This window comes from Nanorana parkeri, unplaced genomic scaffold (assembly GCF_000935625.1).
Source record: "Nanorana parkeri isolate BGI_ZX_2015 unplaced genomic scaffold, ASM93562v1 scaffold1346, whole genome shotgun sequence".
NCBI lineage: Eukaryota > Metazoa > Chordata > Amphibia > Anura > Dicroglossidae > Nanorana > Nanorana parkeri.
In genome coordinates, this window is record NW_017307614.1 from 118,470 (window position 1) to 139,278 (window position 20,809).

A 20,809-nucleotide genomic window follows, 5' to 3' on the forward strand; every position below is an offset into this window, starting at 1 on the left:
CGGCAGGGCCTGTGCACCGAGACATGTCCCGTCGTCAGACCTCCCCTGGAATTGTGCAGCCACTGGAGAGGAGACATCGCACGATCACACCGGATAGCGCTCATTAGGGACAAGCCCGGACCGATTTGTAGTTCGGGTGTTCGTATGTAGAGGAATCCCGGGCGCTGGCAGCCTGCAATGTGCGATGATTGAATGAGATGTGTGAGCGGAGCTCCGGGTGAATCATCTGTGCATCAGTCAACGTATACCTGCTGGATCTGCCGCATCTTCAGGAGAGCAACACTAACGGTAGCACCTGGAGGATCTGCTGCTGCCGCCGCCATTGGGGGAGAGATCCATAGGAATATTTTGTAGCCTCTTCTGTCATGAGATGATTTGATGCTGCATTTCTGCCAATGACTTTGACTGCGAAATCCCCAGCGCAGGCTGTGCCCTTGTGTCAGTAATTTAAAAATCAGCAACACATCACCTCCTAGTAAGGATCACATGCAGGCACTATGCATACTGATGGAAGCAAGTTAATCTACACGGTTGTTTTTAGAACAAGCTGATCACCTGAGCTCTGGAAGAAAGACATTTCCAGCACCACATTCCCCTGTGCTAACACTAAAAGACACTAAACTTCTCATTTTCGGATGCGCTGATTTTATTGTGCATGTGATTTATGGCTAAACACAAAAGTATTGGTACGGCATCGTCAATCGGCTGCTATTCTTTTTAATGCGCTTTAAGACCTAGTAACATGGTTGTCTAGGTCTTCTGAGAGAAGAGACGGGTCCATCAAGTTCCACCTATAGATGCATCACAAAGGATGACGTTACACAACAAATGCTCATAAATATAACCTACATTGGAAAAATCTGACCTATTACCTATTGAACAACGCAAGGTTCTCTGATGTAAATATTTACATCAGATTTAGTAATAGGAAATATACAAGAGTTGAGCCGAGGACAAAGGTGATTCCTGAACCGTTTTCCTTGTGGCGGATAAGCAATGGTACATCGTTTTGATTTGGTATCGTTGGATTGTGCTGTAGAATGTTAAACTGGCCTGTTTTGGTTGTTTGAAACATGTAAATTGCGAAGGCCTGCAAGATTCAACCATGGTAGACGTTGCAGAAAATGCGCAGGTGAAGAAAACCTTCATTGTTCCTGCCATCAAACCTTTTGATCACTATGACTTCAACAGGGCCAAGGTGGCCAGTAATCTGGCCTGGTTGGTTGCCAAGGCTTATGGGGCAGGTAAGTCTTTTTTCTTTGACACAAATGTGTAGGATGGTATTTATTTGTTGTGTACATGTAAGTGGTAATTCATGGAAGAAGTTCCGAGAACAGTAATGAGGAATAGAATATGGCCAGCAATCTTGCCTGCTTGGGGCCAAGGTGGCCAGCACTCTGGCCTGGTTGGTCGCCAAGGCATATGGGGCAGGTAAGTTGGTGTCTTTATCAGAAATGTGTATGATAGTATCTAATGCTTTGTACATGTAAGAGGTATTTAAGGCCTTGTTCACACCGAGCGCGTTCCAGGAGCAGAGCAGTTACAGACCGGATCAAAACTTTGTCCAATGTACTCCAATGGCATTTTGGGCTCTAGTTCACACCGCAGAGTTCAGTTCCAGAGCATGTAAAAAAACTGCAGCAAGCCCTATTTTACCTGCTCTGGAACGCATGCAAACGCCCTGGAACACACAAAGCCCATCTTAAACTTAGCTGCATTTTTGATGCGTTCCAGGCCGTGTTTGGTTAAAAAATGGGCTTTCAGTTCGTTCCAGGGCGTTTGCATGCGTTTTTGATGCATTTGCATGCGTTCCAGAGCAGGTAAAATAGGTCTTGCTGCAGTTTTTTTTACATGCTTTGGAACTGAACGCTGTGGTAGGAACTAGAGGCCAAAATACCATTGGAGTAGATTGGATGCAGTTTTGCTCCGGTCTGTAACTGCTCTGCTCCTGGAACGCGCTTGGTGTGAACAAGCCCTCAATGAAGCCAGACCAATAAAATGTATTTTAGTTTGTTTCTGCTCATTGTCCTATGAAAATTTTGACCAAAGCTTGCCATGGACTGCTCCAATGTTGCCTGATTCAGCAGGAATTGGCAGATATTTGAGCTGTCTATGGCCAACCTTGCTCATAATATGTGCTGTGGATGGCCCTGCAAGCACCGTCCGGCTCGACGGAAATTATCGGCCAAACAGCAACTGTATCCTAGTAGATGCTGGTAATGTTCAGGTATTCAGCAAACTACAGGTTCTGCAGCTGCCTGAATACAATTCCTGCTAGTGGAGATTCCACCATCTACACTGTTAGCTTGGATGGGGGAATTGATTTCTCTTCTCTTGTGCAGCCCACTGGCTCAACGGCTGAAATTCAAGTAGTATATGGCCAGTATTACTCCCATTTAAAGTGACCTTGTTGGTGTCTGGGGACAAAAACGGAAGCACCGCGTGAAGGAAGTAGTATACTCTCCTATCTGGAGTGCAGTTACTCCAGCAATATGGGGACTGTTGGGTGCCTTGTCCCCCATGGCATGCTGTGGTTCCACCCACCTGCCGCTATGTCACTTCTTTGTTCTATGGTGTCCATCAATGGCCATAGCTCTACAAGGAACAATGACTGGAGTCGCTGCATGACAGACAGGTAAGTAGTCTTCATCTTTTACTGATTTGTAAGGTAGTGGGGTCACTTTAATCCAGGGGTGGGCAAATTGTTTTATATTTATGAGCTATCATGTCCAGCAACCAGCAGGATATTTCTTTGGAGCCAGCCCCATTAACAACAACTGGAGGAAACCTCAAAATTTAGGCACCAGCTATATTTAAGGAGCATTGGCTACCTGAGTGTTGGGATTTATCCAGCCTTGCTTTAATCACTTTAAATAAAACCTGTCCTAAGAGAAATCTGTAGGCTGCCATTGCCAAACTCGCCTTCTGATAATGCTAGTTCCCTGGCCAGCGGGCTGCTGTTTTAAGATTTAATGCTATAAGTCTCTGACCAGGAAAAAGTTTACAAACTGACTTTATTCGTTCGTATGCTGCATGCTTTCTGTGAGCCAGTGACTTAGACGTATGGAACTCGGGCCCAACCAAGCAACTAGCATTTTTTGAAGGATGGCAGCCTCTGTGGTTTTCTTCTGGGAGGTGTAGTAATATTATTGGTTGGCCACAAAATTTGCTCAGGAATAGATTTTCGGAGAAGATCAAGTCACTATTTTTATTCTGTTGCTGTTTCCTGTTCTGTATTCTATACATGAAAATTGTAATAATTACCAGCCCTACATAAAATACAATGCTTGTGGTTCTTGTAATGTCCTCTATCAGAAGGTAAACAAATGCAGGAATGTTTATGTAATCCAACCCAGTCTGTTCTTTATACAGTAAGAGTTTATCGTAGAATTTACTTCTAGCTTTCCAGGTTTGAAAAGGCTCCTGGATTTTTCACATCTTACTTCATTTTCTGTTCTGTGTTAAAGGAGAACTATGAGGTAAGTGCTTTTCACTCACCTCATAGTTCTAGCCGACCTGTGACAATGAGACTGTCACAGGTCGGCTCAGTAGATCGGGAGGTGAGCGAACACATACCAGGTTCGCTCACCTCTCGAATTTGTCACGGCTCCCTGCCGTGACAGGGGAGGGGCTGGATTCCCCTCTCCCCGCTCCGATCTGCCAGCGCTGACTGGCGGAAGGGGCGGGTACAGCTGGCTCTGCCTTTAGATAGGCAGAGCCAGCTGTCACTCACGCAGCTGGGCTGATCCCGTCGTCTAAGTCGGGATCCGCTCCGGCGTCTCAGTATACCGCGAGCTGTAGCTCGCGGTATACTGAGCTTAGGGTAACGGGAGGACGCTAGTTTGTGTCCTCCCGTTACCCTAAGGAGAACTATGGGGAAAACACTGACCCCATAGTTCTCCTTTTTAAGTTACAGGTTTCAGTGGTAACATTGTCTTAAAGTAACTGTAAACGGAACGTGTGATCTGCACTACCTCGCCAAAAAAGTTGCACACTAATATTTTGTTAAACCTCTTAGCTTTGATCACAGCACACATACACCATGGCATTGTTTCCATAAGCTCATGCAATGTCACAACATTTTATTCCTGTCCGCAGTCGCAATAGTTTTTCAGCAAGCTCTTGTAGTGATAAATGTGAAAAGTCGTCTCCAGTACATCCCAAAGACTCAATAGGGTTAAGGTTTGGACTCTGTGGTGGCCAATCCATGTGTGAAAATGATTTCTCATGCTCCCTGAACCACTCTTTCACAATTTGAGCCCGATGAATCCTGGCGATGTCATCTTGGAATAATATGCCTGTGCCATCAGGAAAGAAAAAAATCCATTGATGGAAAAACCTGGTCATTCAGTATATTTAGGTAGACCGCTGACCTTATTTTTTGGGCACATAATGTTCCTGAACCTATTATTCAATGGAAGGACCGGGCCTATTTGCTTGGCTAAATCCAGATGGTGACTTTTTTTTGGCCAGACAGTGTATATCTTGGCAAACGTAGATTGTAAGCCCTCCCGGGCAGGGCCCTCCTTCCTGTCTTGTCTTGAATCGTATTGTAATTGTCATGTCTTCCTTAAATTGCAAAGCGCTGCGCAAACTGCTGGCACTATATAAATCCTGTATAATAATAATAATTCTAGCTTTACCTACTGGTTAAGCATATAACTTTTTTCTTTTGCTTTCTTTCTTAGTGGTCAAGTGACCGCTGCCTCTTCTCCCTTTAGATGCAGGGGCTGTAGACAGATCTCGTATGATGCTTGGTGTCTTGTGCTGATGTCACGCTTTCTGGTAGCTCTTTAACTCCATGGAGACAGGAAGAAGAGTCCTTGGCCTGTTGGCAGGAATAAGGGGATGGTTGACCTCCCCCTGCCTACAGCCATGTGTTGCAGCCAATCACTAGCTAGGGACAGGCCAAGAGGTGTATACCCTAGACATGCGCACATGACGCAGTACACTGATGATGCACAGCAGGGCTGGGCAGGAGAAAAGCTGACTACAGGAGTTACTGGCTTGCCGTGGGGGTGCAAACTGACCCCACCAGTGCAGATTTAGTTCCATGCTTGCCATGGTCAGTTTGCAACTGGAACCAAGGCGAACTGGCAGGATCACCAGTATTTATCAGCTACATACAAAATGTAAAAAAAAAACAATAAAGGCTAGGTTAAGTATGAAGTATATGAATAACCTAACGCATATATAGAATTTTTATTTTCTGGGGGTAACCTACACTTTAATGCAGGGGTGGACAAATCAATACAGAATTCAGGAGCTGGTTTGTCTAATCCAGGAACCAGCAGATATTTTCTTAGCAGCCAGCTCCATTGACAACCAGTATGAGACAGCTGACATTTTTGGGGAGCATTGGCTACCGGCTCCCGGGATTTGTCCAGCTCCTTTTTTTTTGTTATTTATTTTTATTTTTTCGAAAGAAACATGTTTGGAGAAGAATGCAGCTGGTGCTGACCTCCTTCAGAAAATGCTAAGGCTGGACCTCATACTTTGGGCCACTGCCCTGGAACAAGCATACAACTAGTGAAGTCGCAGGAAATTCAGACTCTTGCATCTGCATGCTTGCTCCTTGCTGGTAATATAGAATATATTGAAGCCTTTGCATCAAAGGAATAGTTCAGCAGTGACATTCTACAAATCCGTACATGTTTCCTTTGACTGCATGGGTATGGGTTGTGTCCTAAGGCTTTGGATGGATATAGTACCACTTTGGTGTGGTGTTGTGTATTCATTCTCATGCTTCAGGCAGTGACACATTCTTTGCACTGTATTGAGGAAAAACACTGTTCTCGCTCCAGCAGCTAAGTCAAATACTGAATTCTTGACATTCTTCTTGATGTATATATGACACCTGCACTTGCCACCTCTGTCATTGCCCATTGTGCTCAGATCAGTGGCTGATGTTCTTGGTTGGTTGTAGTTCTTACCTATGCTTGCCAGTGGTGGTATTGGTTCCCATGCATACATTTGTTCTGTATGAGCTGGTATAGGTCTGTGGGTCTGAATATAATTCAGCAGGTTTAGGGAATACTAATAAATAATGTTAAGGAAGTTATTGCATCCAGCTAGGCCTGCAAGTTGCAGCCATTAGTTTGCAACATGCGGCTTTCTGTTGCTGTGATGTTTTTTTTGCGGCAGCCTTTCAGCCGGTTTTCCTCTGGTACATGGTACTAATTTATGGATACCCATGCTAAGGAAAATCTGCAGGCTGTTTTTGCTGACTGTTCTTAAAAGCTTGTTGCTTAGCTGTCATTCTGGTCCAGTGGCTTCAATACTTTCAAAGTGATAGATCACATCGATTATCATATGGATACAATTGTTTTATAGAAGTAGTCTAAACAACCTTTTAGTAATTTACGAAAATCAGTGAGCGTGTTCCATTCTCTTTTTATTTCACTTCTGAATTCTGCCTCATTCACACTTGCAATTTAGGGCTGTATTGAGATCCTGAGGCCAGAATGACAGATGTTTGTCCCTTCACAAGGCAATGACATGTCCAATTACATCCTAACAGCTGCACCCGCTGTCAGCCTGTCATTGTTTTATACAGTATAAGCTGAGCAGCAGCTATTCACAAACGTCATTCTGGTTACAGGAACCCACAGATTCTTGCCACTGGAGTTGGCAGTAGAGTCCTAATCGCAAGTGACTCCTTTTGAAAATGCAAGCTGCCCTGGAACAAGCAAGCAGATGGAAAAAAAGTCAGTATTAAAACAGAACAGCATGGATGGAGGAATCGGCACCAGTGGCTGCCTAAATACAGTACAGTAGCACTGCTGAACAGCTGCTTCATGTTGATATGTAATCTCGGGTCAGAGAGTGCTCACATTGCGGTGGCTCCATAGGTACCATGCTTGTCAATGGAGCTACTGCAAAGGAGGAAGTCTGGTTATGGAATTTTTGGGATTGATCACATGTACAGGTAATAGTGGAAGCAAAGTGAATGGGCATACAGTAATGTAAGTAATGGTGCCGTTTTTCTTTTTCATTTTATTGGGTCTAATAACTCTTATGAAAGCAGAAGCTGTCAGGAGATATCCCTATGCTTGTGCATTGTTAATTTCAGTGTTGCTGGAAGCAGCCCTGCTTTTTCTCCACTTCCTGGGAGTGGAGAAATTGCTTTCTTCTTCCCCATCCCAAAATTGAGCGAGGCAACTAGCAGTTTCAGTAGGGCAGAACAACAGTGCTAGCCTTCATACTTTTCTTTTATCCAGCTTGGCAAGCCTTACGTTAAAGTGACCCTGGGTCACTTGTAATCTAAGCACAGCCTTTTTGTAGTGGCTTGTAGAAACAGAAGTGTGGATTTACTACCAAGGCCAGGGAGGAGCAAACCACCAGAGTTTGAAGGTCACTCCAGGAAAGATAATTTATGCATTCTTACATTGGCCTGTCCTGACTCTAAGTATCCATATCTGATCTTTAAGTCAGTACTACATACAGTCAGCGTTGGTCTCCTGCGATGGTGGCTCCAGCAGCTTCCCCTTTACAGACTGAGCACAGGTAGTTTCTCACAGGGCACCACTGCCATTCAGAGAATGCCTTGTCTTTTTCTGAATAAATACAAAGCTTTCTTTGATATGATGGTAAAGATCGTGACATCTGCCACTTCTGTCCACCTCATCCAATCAGAGAATGTCTTCTATTCATTGAGAAAAATACAAGGCATTCTCTGAATGGCGGAGGTGCTCACTGTACAGAGGTGAATCTGCTGTGTCCAAAAACATTACAGTGGACACAGTCTTTTTGACTGTGAATTTTGACGTGCTTCTGTTAATATAAGCACATTCTCCCTGATTTCTTAACCTTGCTTGTTGGCTCCTTGATTTAAAGTAACACTGAACTCCAGGAATTAAATCTTAAATGCATTCTGGTACCTTCAAACTATTAGAACTATGGGGGTAACCTTTTTATCTAATAATAGCGTCCTCTCGTGACCCAAAGCTCAGTAAGGGCGCCGCAGCAGGGACGAATCCGACATTACTTTCGAGATCCACCCAGCTGGCTGACAGCGGCTCTGCTTATCTGCCAGCTGTACCTGCCCCCTCCCTGTCCCTTCCTCCAGTAAGCACTGAAGGATAGGGGAGGGGGGGAATCCATGCAGGGAGCGGTGACTGACAGTCACTGCTCTCTGCAGGGAGATGATCGGGAAGTGAGCGAGCGACAGTATGTGTTCACTCGTTTCCCGATTTTATAGATTCGACGTGACAGTTTCAATGTCACACCTACGGCTCTATCTATCAAGATGAGTGATTTTCACTCACCCCATAGTTCTCCTTTTTAACTATTAACAAAAAAATGTGTCTTATTTGTGTATCACTTGGCTGTAGATCCTCCAAATCATCTCTGAATTGGTGCTGACACTGTCCTTCCTTCTGGAGGGTGGCTTCTTTTGTTCCCCATGGTCCCTGTGTTTGTTGTAAAGTTACCACCACTCCAAGCTCGCTCCCGTAATGAACTACAATCCCAATAAACATGAGTAAACTAAACATAAGATTGTAGTCTATCATGGGAGTGAGCTTGGAGAAGGAAGGACAGTGTCTGCATTCATTCAGAGATGGCTTGAGGATCTACAGGTGATGGATGCACAAATAAGATACATTTGTGTTATAGTTAGGGTACTTGAATGCATCTGTAAGATTATCTCCTGAGTTTAGTGTCACTTTATGTTGTAGATTTGCATTAATTTGTCCACCCTTGAAATAGACAAGGCCACCAGTGACTTCACGTCTGGAATATGACCTCTTACTGTCAGAGAAGATTCCTTGCAACCCTAATAAACCATTCTGGAAACACCGGAGAACCTTGTTACAGGATATACAATTGTTAGTGTTTGCACAGTTCTGTTACTTGTAACTTGTGAATGTTATAAATTGCTTTGCTGTGTCTCGCCAAATAAAGTTGTTTCCCAGACAGTTTGAACTTTTATTACTCAGAAAAAATAAACTAAAAATCACTATGGATCTTGCCAGAACTGAAGCTGGCCATACAGTATATGCTCGCAGACTGAACGAAGGGAACAGATTCCTTCGTTCACTCCAAATAGCGTGGATGGAGGAATTCCCCTTCTGGGCTATTGTTTTCTAAAGCAGTGGTTCTCAACCTATGTAACCTCAGGACACACATTTGTCCTTGGTCACAAGTCGTGACCCAAGTCGCATTGCAATGGAACTCATGGCATTTAGCCCGTGACACACTGCATACGAAGCCACGCAGAGCGAAGCAAAGTGTGTGAGCTGAGTGCAGCCAGATGAAAGACTGCATCTTCAGCCAATCGGCTTGCGCGTAAAAGAACCGGATGGAGTTTGCATCGTGACACGCGGTTTTATACGCGAGAGCCGATTGGCTGAAGATGACATTTTTTTATCTCGGCACGCTCAGCTATGTGAGCTCTCGCAAGCTGACATGCCAGAGAGAAAATTGCAATTAAAAGCACTGTACTAGTGTGAACAGGAACTCAAAAACACAGACATTCTGGCACATGCACACTTCGACAAATCTTTTATTTAATGTTTTTTTAAGGTCCACCCAGTCTGCCTACCTTACGAAAACTGGAGTGGATCCTCAGCCTGGGGTCCAGTGTGGGCTGCTGTGCTGTGACGGAGCTCCATCCATATGTGCATTGTTTGTACAGCTCTCTTGCGTGCCCTGTAGAGGTGTTGGGAGCCAGAATGTGAAGTCACCATGGCACCTCTATAGGATATGTGAGGGAGCTGTAAGCAATGCACATATGGATGGAGCTCCCTCACGGCCATAGCTCCATTCCATCCCACCTCAAGCTGACACTGGGCAGCATATTTTGAATGGCTGCTTGGCGCGAGAACTGACAGTGCTGCGCTTGGAGGTGGCAGAGGAGCCTAGAAAAGTGGAAGGCGTGCGGCGACCTACTAAAAAAGGGGTCGTGACCCACTTTTGGGTCACGACCCATCAGTTGAGAACCAAGGTTCTTAAGGAATGACTCCATGAGGTGCCTGTACTTCAGTGTTTATACATACAAAAAAGTAAAGGTAAGAGACAGTCATTTGGAAAACTTAAGGCGGCCATACACTGTACGTTTTTTAGCCGGTTTAAGCAACTATTCAGTGGGTGGCCCTGTCGGCACCCTTTTGACCGGTATCCTTCGGTCAGAAGATTAAAGGAGCCGATAAAAACATTTCAGGTGAAAGCTGACCACCGCCAATTGAGTATTCTGAGAGTGGCATGTCTGCCACTGTCTGAATACAAAAGCTCAGCAGGAAATTGATCCATTCTTCAGCAAGCAGGTTGAATGAAAAAAAAATGTGTATGGCTGGCTTCAAAGGCTTTGGATATGTGGCGCACATGGAAAACAGGGCTACCCTACAATGAGTACCCAGGAAGGTCACTCAAAGTAGGACCCAAAGAAGGAGCATCAGACCAAATTCATATAGGAGTCCAAATTAGCTTTATTGAATCATAAACAGCCAACACGTTTCGTGGACAACAACCACTAAACACACACACACAACACAAGGTAGTGGTCTGATTTTTGGAAAATGCATTTCTGGGAGCTCTAACTTCTACACACACATTGGTGCTATTCAGAGCTCCTCTGTGAACAAATGTCTGGTAGACAAGTATATACACACACTTATTGATACTGCTATTCAGATCTCTCCTATTACAAATGTCTAGAAGGCATGTATATGCACACATATTGATATTGCTATTTAGATCTTCTCTATTACAAATGTCTCAAATGTAAGTGGATATTTACAGAAACATGTTAATTCCCAGCTGTCATTTTCCTTAGAAAAGAAAGAATTTGGTTTGTAATGCTAGCCATACCTCCAGGCTGAACAAAAGAAAAGTAATAGATTCTTCCATCCATGCTAAACAGCGGCACCTGGGGCTATCTGAATACCCGCACAGTGACTGCATCTGATTGGATGCATTCGTTGATTGACCGTCAGTTTTCCGTCCTGCTCCCTCAATTTTTTATTTACTTATTTTTATTTTTTTTAAAACTTTTCATCTGGTCACCCTCCTGGTAACACACTTCATGCTTTAGGGTGACTATGTTGAAACACCATACTGTATCTAAGGAAATGCAGTGTTGTCACCTGTGGACAGAACTGCAGAACACCTCCCCCTCTCCTTTGTGTTCTGTAGTTTTCAGCTTGGAGCAATGCTCACTGACAAACAGCGGAGGTAAAGGGAACTAGAAATTGGAGTATAAGGGCCCATCAACACGTTTAATCTTAAGACAGTCCTTTTATTGTCAGTTGGCTGTGAATGTAACGCAACTGATCAAATTTTTTTTCCCCCACACCTCTGTGCTTCCATTTGTTGGGAATAAATTATACAGGCGTGTCTTTTTTTTCCTGCATCAACGTGCATTTTTGGACCCATGGGCTTCAGTGACGGTGAACAAGAAAGGCATGCTGGCAATTTTTATGCATTTTAGCTCATTACAGTCTACTTTGACTTTCATTGGCCTAACAAAAAATGCAGATCGCAAAAATGCAGGAAAATGTAGACACAAAGCTGTGTGCCTAAACTCTACATTTAAAGGAGAACAATGAGGTGAGTGATTTCCACTCATCCTCATAGTTAGAGCCGACGTGTGACAAAGAAGCTGTCACAGGTCGGCTCTACTGAGCGGGAAGTGAGCAAACGCATACCGTCGGAGGAACGAACGGGGCAGGGGGCGGGCACAGCTGGTTCTGCCTCCTAGATAGGCAGAACCCACGGTCACTCACGCAGCTGGGTGGATCTCGACAGTATTGTTGGGATCCGTCCTGGCTGCGGTGCCCTCAGTATATCGCGGGCAATAGCCTACTATTTACTGAGCTTTGGGTCACAAGAGGAGGTTATTATATGTCCTCCTTTGACACTAAAGAGAACTATGGGGGAAAACACTTGCCCCATAGTTCTCTTTTAATCTAAAGGTAAAAGTTGGAACACCAAGCTTTTGTTTCTTTTTAGAACTTCTCTCCATGGGCCTGATGGCAGGATTTAATTACCTATATATATACATTTAAAAGAGGTTTTAATAATTCCCTATTAAAGTGTTCCACTTTAACACACAGGTAGGATTATGTGTTTATAGATTGTCTGTTCAAGGATAGTGTAGAAGAGAGATCGCCAGCACTCAAGGTCGCCTTGATGAAGGGACCCTGCATGTCCCCCGAAACGTTGTCTATGCTGATATATGTGAGGCTGTTTCACAATAAATGAATATAAGGATTTGATGGAAAACCTTCTGTATGCTGGTGATCTCTCTTCTACACAAGTCTGACGTGCACGGCCCCATCCGTGATCATCACTGCGAGTACCACCTGTTAATCTATGAATCTATGGTCGTGAATGCTGTAAGGAGTGCAGGGGACACATCTGTTCATCTACGTTATTCAGGGATAGAATGCTTTCTTTATGCAGCAAGACTGCTTAAACGAAAGCCGTTTAGCATAATGCTTGGAAGTTCATCCATTGGCTATGGTTTCCTGGTTTAACTTTATAGCAAATCCGCCCAGTGGCTGCTAAGTTGGTGACTCGGTGGAATGGAATTGATGACTGGCCATTTCGCTGCCTCTCTTGCTCCCCATAAGGAATATTCTCTTGGTGAAATCATTCATTTTACCAGTGGAAAGAACATGTTACAATCCATGTTCCTTCAACTTTCAGTCACATGACTGAAGACTATAGTAGACTGAAGACACAATGAACTGTGTTCATTTGTCTGTGCTATAGATGTCTTCTGGTTAGCTATACAGTAGCAGTGATCTGCTTATTGACTATAGCTTGTTTTATATTCTGACAAATGTAATTTATTATTATTACAGTAAAAAATTCTTACTAGTCCATAGAGTCAAGCATTGTCTTTTTCTCCTTGTGCCTCTCCTTGCTGCACCATTATCTTGAAGCCCCTGTTTCTGCATGTGAAGACACGCTGCCGGTCTCTGCCTGATATTTGAGACCTGGCAGAGACCTCTGACATATCAGCATATGCGCTGACATGCTGCAGGTCTTCTTCAGCATGAGCCCTTTCACAGACCTGTTGAGCGCGAGATCCAATGCATATGCAGATGCACATTGCAGGTCTCTGCCTGGTCTCATAATTGAAATTGTGCAATACTGTGTGCCTGGGTGAAACGCTGTGTCCTGGAATATGTGACGTGGACATCCCAGAAGGCAGCAGGAGGCCATCTTGCGTCATCCTTGCCTAGACTATGAACCAGCACCAGCAAGTATTGGGCGGCATAAGGATCCCCAAAAAAAGATGCTATTGTGTTAGGTGGTGGAGGGGTCAGATTTTATAGTTCATAGGCTTTAAATCAAAATAGCACGTCTGACTGGTTGTGTGTCCCTTTTTTTTTTTTTTGCCACAATTTTAGTTTTACTTAATTTTTTCCTTTGTCATTGCTTCGGTGTGTTTTTTCTTTTGTTTGGGCTTTCATATATATTTTTTATATAGTTTTTTGCAAATTCAAATTTCCCTTGTGCTTCTGGCACTGTTTAGTTCTAGTGTTGGATGCACACATTACAATCTAATTATACAGTATTCTAATCATATCATCATAACATGCGTTATGATACAACATGCTTGGGCACATTGTCTGTATCGTGCTGATGCAGTGTCAACTTTAAAGGAGAACTGTGAGGTGAGTGAAATTCACTCATCCTCATAGTTCGAGCCGACGTGTGACAATGAAACTGTCGCAGGTCGGCTCAATAGATCGGGAAGTGAGCGAACACATACCGTCGCTCGCTCACTTCTCGATCCTGTCCCTGCAGAGAGCCGTGACTGTCACTCACGGCAGTATATACCGCGAGCTGTAGCTTGCGGTATACTGCGCTTTGGGTGACGGACAGACGCTAGTTTGTGTCCTCCCGTGACCCTTAGGAGAACTATGGGGAAAAGCACTGACCTCATAGTTCTAATTTTAACATAAAACAACTAGCAAAATGTGCCGGCTCCCTTAATTTAGAATGTTTTGGTTCATTTTATAGCTGACCGCACACTGCTCGAATTGTGACCGATTCCTACCAAGTCTGCTGAAATGTGAGTCGGCAACGACGAGCTTTTTTTTATTTATATTTTTTTCCCAGCCGACTTTTGTCTGTAAAAAGGAACCTGCAGCTACTGGATACAGTTGTCCGGCAGGCAAGGTTCCCCCATCCACGCGGTTTTTAAGTACTGGCTTTGGTTGGTTTGTAAGAATGGGGGTCCACCTGGCTTTGGCCTACGTAGACTAGGGTTACCTTGCCCCTGTAAGAATCCTTACACCCTGGGGGTCCAGGGAATCTTCCTCTTCAGAGGAGGACCAAAAGCACCCTCGTAAACCTTTTTAGTTCACGGCATTTAAAAAAAAAAAGGTGAAATCTTTTTATTTTTTAACCGCTGTCATATTTACCATTACTAAATGTCATTATGTCTTTAGACTTTTTTATTTTGTGGGATAATGGTTTCACTAGACAGGAAATAAGGGAAGAGAACAAGAAGACTGGCAGCAGTAAAAATCTGACAGTGGCATATGTGTGGTGGCGGGGTCACTTTAAGGGCTTTGTTTTGGGATGCTTTAGATGTCTGGCACTTTTAGTTTAGGAAGTTAAGATCAGAAATTATGTGATTAGTTAAGATTGTTTCAGGGTTTAGGTTGGAGTTTAGGGGTTAGGTTTGATGGTCAGATTTGAGGTGCTAGTTAGGGTTACTTGATAGTTGTGGGACCCTACTCTTTGCTGTTCTCCTGGGATGGGGATGAGATTAGCAGGCAGTGCAATGTACTTTGACATCCTCATCATGGACAGACTGCATTGCGACATCAAACGTTTTAGCAAGTACAGTATTCTGTTTGGTTAAACCTTTAACAATCAGATTTTACTGTTGTCAAAGAGTGTATTTAATCTGTAAAACATGAACTCTGGTCCTTACAGAGTACTGGACAGTACACATATCATTTTACCTAAACAAGTAGGCCAATTTGAGTATAATAAAGTATTTATATTGCCCAACTCCTCCCCCTGTCACGGCAGAGAGCCGTGATAAATTCGAGAGGTGAGCGAACCCGGTATGTGTTCGCTCACCTCCCGATCTACTGAGCCGACCTGTGACAGTCTCATTGTCACAGGTCGGCTAGAACTATGAGGTGAGTGGAAATCGCTCATCTCATAGTTCTCCTTTAAGGAGCATTGGCTACCTGACATCTGTTATTTTTCCAGCCCTGACCTAAACAATCCAGATTGTACAATCAGATGGCAACATTTGTGGCCAACTTTACTGGGTGACCAACATACACCAACCGCTAACCTGTATATGCATTTTGCATAAAATAACTGCGGGGGGGGGGGAATCGGAAAGAATTAAAAAGAAAAAAAAAAGGTTTGTATGTCTCTACAATATAGTGAGTTACTAAAAGGTTTAAAAAAAGCATATCTACTTATGGTTTCATACAATCTTATACCATTTTAAGAATACATTTAATGCTATAAGACCCACAGAGTTTAGGTTTTCTGTGCAATTCTTTGTAAGCCTAATACATATCTGATTGTGTTTTTAAGGCCTCATTTACATACAACGCAAGAGCAAAATTGTACGCACCTTTGTAAATGTGTATAGGTGCGTATGTATGCACGTATATGCGTGAACTGTATGCAATCCCAGAATGCATCATTTTTAACAGATTCTATTCGGACATCCACATCCTGATATTTCTCTAAATCTTTTAAATATTATGTGATTAAATATTATGTGCCTAATGTTGTTTTTTTTTAAATGTTATTTGTGAATAATCTGTGCTTCCATCATCCCACCGGAATTTGCTACCGTCACGCAGTTTTTATTCTGCTGAAGCAACATTACCATAGCAACAGACCAGTCAGCAATTGCTTGAGATTTCCCTGTTAACCCTGAAAATATAGTCAACGTAATTAGATTATCTGCTAAATGGTGCAAATGACAACAGGGATGTCCAATACCAGATGCTGGTGGGATTTGGGTGACCTCAGATTACCGGTGAACAACAACTGTCAACACATTCTGCCATGCCCATCAGTATCCGGATTAATTGTGTCCTGTGCTCTCCTTGTCAGTAAGCCTGCATAGACACTTCCCATCCAATCCAAGTCCCTAAAACACAATGAACAGTGGTTGTCAATTTACTAGATATAGGGAGCTTAACTGCGGCCCCTGACATCAGCAAAAGGCCATGCAATAATTGTCTGCATATGTGTGCTAGAGAGGACCGTCAGAAACTGCAGACATACTAGAGGGGAAAAAATGGTTATAGACTGTGGACATACTACAGGTGTGATGGACGATTTAGAGAGCTACTGCAAAATACCGTGAGAGACTAAGGACATAAAGACAATTGCATCATTCTGTCCATTTAGTGTGAGACAAGCCTGTCATGGACCCACCTTCTGGGGGTGCATCATTGTTCAGGAGGAAGGCCCGCCATGGCTGAGGATGCAGAGGAAGCTTCCATGATCGGGGTGGACATGGGTTGGGGGATATGTTTCAGGGAGAGGAAGCCAGCAATTGAAATGGAAAACTCCATAGCTGGAATTCTGCTTCCTTTGCTTATGCATTTTGTTTATCATTTGCTCATGCTGAATTGTCCAGCTATATGACAGATTTACTTATTAAGCCATAAATAGAAGAAAATTGGACTTGGATTGCACAAAATAGCACAGTTGCTCCATTTGAATTCCCCAACACAGTTTGAAAGCCTAGGCTTAGGCCATGACCCACAGGTTATAAAGTCCTACATTGGCATGCCCTTAACCAGTTGGTTTCACTGCCGACAGCAGTTCTGAAATATGAGCTGAAGAGCAGAGATATGTGCTGGGATTCTTTTACTGTGAATGAGTCTGATGACTACTGTGGAGCCAGGAGCTGTGTAATGCTTCACTGCTTTTATCTTAATCTCCTCTGACAGATATGTGTAATTACTGAGAATATTTAAACCGTGCAAATAAGACTTATTTCTTTCCTTTTTAAAAAGAAAGATTTTCTGGATTTCCAGAAATCATCCTTGAAAAGTCTGCAAGCAATTCTTCATCCATTTGCTTTAATTAATTTCCTTTTCAAGGAAAATCATCACTATATGGCAGCAAATGCTAGCTGGGCTGCATGGCGTGAAGGGTAATAGGACACAGACTATACTTTGTATTCGTTTTTGTTTTTTTCTGGTACTAGCCGATACCAGAAGCCCCATTAAGGAAGTCGGGCAGCGTGTAACTACTTAACGCCTGGCTTCCCGTTTAGCCGAGAAGCCGTCTTCATGCTCCCTGGTCACCAGGTGACAAGGAAGCATGGAACCAGCTTTCTGACCAATAAGGCAGCCGGGGGCGGGTAATGATTCGCCCTGCCCGGCTTCCTGATACTGGGATGTTTCGGTATCTGGATAGGCATCGGTAGCATTTGGGCGAGTACGAGTACTCACCCAAATACTCAGTATCGGTGCATCCTTAATTAAAATGAATGTATTGTGTTTGTATGTGTTTTTCTTTTATTATGGTTCGTAATAAAAAGGTAACTGAAATATTTTTTTTTTCTCTTGTAAACACATCTAATATTCCTATTGTAGTCTTTTATCCAGCCAGCAGGATGGGTTAGTTTAACGTTTCAGTTAAATGAGACAAAGGCAAGTAGCTGCTGTTTAGTCTTCTTGGATAACCCATAGTGCGCCAGTAATTCTTTGTCCTACATTAAAAGTTTAGAACCCCTTATGTCACATGCAAAAACACATTTATGGACCCAGTCACGCTTGCCCATTTTGCCCTTTATAATATGATATTCAGCATTTAGGTAGGTAGTAGGTAGAGTTGTTAAAGGATCCAGTTATAAAGTTGTGACCATACTGATAAAAAAGGTTCATAATGCTGTTTGCTTTACAAATGTGTAAAGCCCAATTCAAATAAATGTAGGTAAAAAAGGAAACGGGAGGAGGAGAGGGAAGTCAGTTAAAGTGTCAGTCACTACTGCCTTTTAGGTAGTACCATGTGACAGGTTATTGCTTTTTTAATCTCTCCTTTGTCACTGGCAATGAATAAGTAAAATGTGCAAAAATTTCCATGGTCTCCAAGTATTTGGGATGCAGGTATCAGCCTCCTGATCATTTCGAGTTTAATCTTTTTTGTTTTTCTCTTTTCTGTGTAGCTGTCTATTCTTAAAATTTCCTTGTAATGACTCCATATTTTGTGACCATTTTAACAAAACGGAAAGCCTATATTAACTGTAACATGGCAGACCTCTGAGTTTTTCTGCTTTAAGTTCATTTTTTAAATCAAAAATACATTTCTTAATATTTGCTGTTTTACAGAAAATGTCCCAAAAGAACTTCAGGAACCTTTCTACACAGATCAGTATGACCAGGAGCATATGAAGCCTCCAGTAGTGAACCTTCTACTTTCTGCAGACTTGTACTGTCGGGCTGGTAGCCTTATTCTTAAGAGTGACACTGCCAAGCCTCTTCTGGGCCATGATGCAGTCATCCAAGCCTTGGCTCAACGAGGGCTCTATGTTACCGACCGTGAAAAACTGGTGACGGAGAGAGACCTGAGAAAGAAGCCTATTCAGATGGTAAGATTCATATTCAGATGGTAAGATTCATAAATATATTTGCCAAGTTTATTTTGGTGGGTTTATAGAAAATGGTTTTTGGTTGGGCAAATGTTTTATTATGTAAAGGCACTGTTCCGCCATCCTGAGACAAACTGCCGACCACTGGATCCATAAAGACAACCAGGTGCAATGTGAGACTGTGTCTAGGCGAATAGATACATGGGAGGTGAACTATGGACCTTTCGGGGTGCAGTTTTATCAGTCAACAATAGCAATCAGACAAGCTTTTCCAGATTGTTTTAATCCTATTTCCCTGATGAACAGGATGGGATTTTCATCACTGGAAGCAAAAGGAACACGCATTTTAGCATCCTAGTTAACACCTCTCTGCTAGGGTCACCTGTTTTACCTTTCTTTATCTTTTACATAAGCTTATATGAGATGCCTCTTCCTAGTTATGATGGGGAAAACATAGGTGCCGAATAATGACACATGGGAAGGTGCCTCTTCACCTCTGTCAACTATAGGTGCATATCTACTATGCCAAGTGGTAAATTTGTCCCTGCTGACGAGCCACGAATGGTGTTATCTAGGGATGCACTGATGCCGATACCAAGTATTTGGGCAAGTACTCGGCCAAATGCGCCGATTCCTAACACAATACCCGAATATCAGGAAGCCGGGCACCGAGTCATTACCTGCTGCCCGGCTTCCTGTTTGGCTGGGAAGACGGCTCTATGCTCCCTCGTCACTTTGTGACGAGGGAGCAAGGATCCGGCTTTCCGGCCAATCGGGAAGCCAGGCAGCGTGTAATGACTAGCCGCCTAGCTTCCTGGTTGGCCAGAAAGCCAGCTCCATGCTCCTTTCTCACCTGGTGAGGAGGGACCATGGAGACTACTTCCCTGCTAATCGGGGAGTCGGGTGGCGAGTCTTTACATGCCGCCTGGCTTACCAGCTAATCAGGAAGCCAGGTGGCAAGTCATTACACGACGCTTGGCTTCCTTAATGGGACTTCCGGTACCTGTTTTCGGTATCAGCGAGTACCGTAAAAGAAGTATTGGTACTCGATACCGAAAAACTGGTATCGGTGCATCACTAGTGTTATCTGGCTTGGACCTATAAGGCCTTGATCACACCAAGCGCGGAGCAGATCCAGACCAGAGCAGGTGCAGACCGGATCAAAACTGCGTCCAATGTATTCTTATGGTATTTTGACCTCCAGTTCACATCGCAGCGTGCAGATCCAGGCCAAGATCCAGACCAGATCCAGAGCAGGTGAAAAAACTGCGACAAGCCATATTTTACCTGCTCTGGATCTGCTCTGGAACTCATCAAAAACGCATGCAAGTGCCTGAAAGCCCATGTTAAACTTTTTTTTTTTTTTTACCAAAACCGGCCCGGAACGCGTCAAAAACGCGGCACAACCCACTGCACTGCGTGTGCAGAAACCTGACCGGATCTGCTCTGCATTTGGTGTGAACAAGGCCTTAGGCAGTAGATGATCTGAGACTGTTATTCTGTGTCTATGGGCACCTTTGGGTAACTATACATGAAAAGTTGTATTAGAAAGTGAAGACTCACCAGAGAGTTATTATTGTCTAGTGAGTTAATGTTTGTTTCAGATTCATATCTATAGAGCGAAGGTTGGAACTTTGCAGCCAGTGGTGCTTTGTGAGCAAAATTTGGGAAGGTTTCAGGTTATGAACTGTAGAATATGGCATGCATGTTGATGAACCTCATTGAATATTTAGTGATCGTTAAATCATTTCCTGATATCTAAGCTCTTTCCAATCTGTATGTACAACTTGGATATGGGGTAGAATGTATATTTTGGGGTTTTTTTGTTGTTGTTTTTTTAAGTGGTTCTTTCATAAAATTAAAAGTTCTACTCTGCTCCCAGCCTCCCAAATACAATTTAAGCCCATTTTTGGGTACAAGAAAAAAAATAAAATGCTTGTTAAGTCGAGGGGTAGAGGGATAAAGAGAAATACTTGCCTTACTCCTCTCTCTGGCATACTTTCTCCATCTTTGTGATCAGTCCCTCAAAGCCTCCTATCTAAAGTGCTCCCGGCCGTAGTTGCCCGCCTGCCTTCTCCACGTGCAATGCAGGGCTAATAGCCCTGCATTGTATGTAAGGATGCTGAGGGACCACTCACCATCAGAGAGAAGAGGGCAGCGACGGAGCGGGAGTTAAGTAGTAATGGCTCTTACTCTACCCTTTAGACGTGAAGTGCATTTCACTCTTGCAGTGAGGAGGGTAGCCCCACTGACAGGGGGGGG

The 20,809-nt window shown here is 43.5% G+C and overlaps 1 protein-coding gene across 1 annotated transcript in view; it reads left to right on the top strand.

The window, feature by feature from the left end:
• Window positions 1-1,063: 1,063 nt before the first annotated feature.
• The window catches only part of CAMSAP2 (calmodulin regulated spectrin associated protein family member 2), an 89,415-nt gene continuing 69,669 nt past the window's right edge, over window positions 1,064-20,809 (top strand). Inside the window, exons 1-2 of the mRNA XM_018569511.1 lie at window positions 1,064-1,244; window positions 18,288-18,547. Of these exons, the coding sequence (XP_018425013.1) occupies window positions 1,106-1,244; window positions 18,288-18,547 (399 nt within the window). The 5' untranslated portion in view covers window positions 1,064-1,105. The remainder of the gene's footprint in view (window positions 1,245-18,287; window positions 18,548-20,809) is intronic.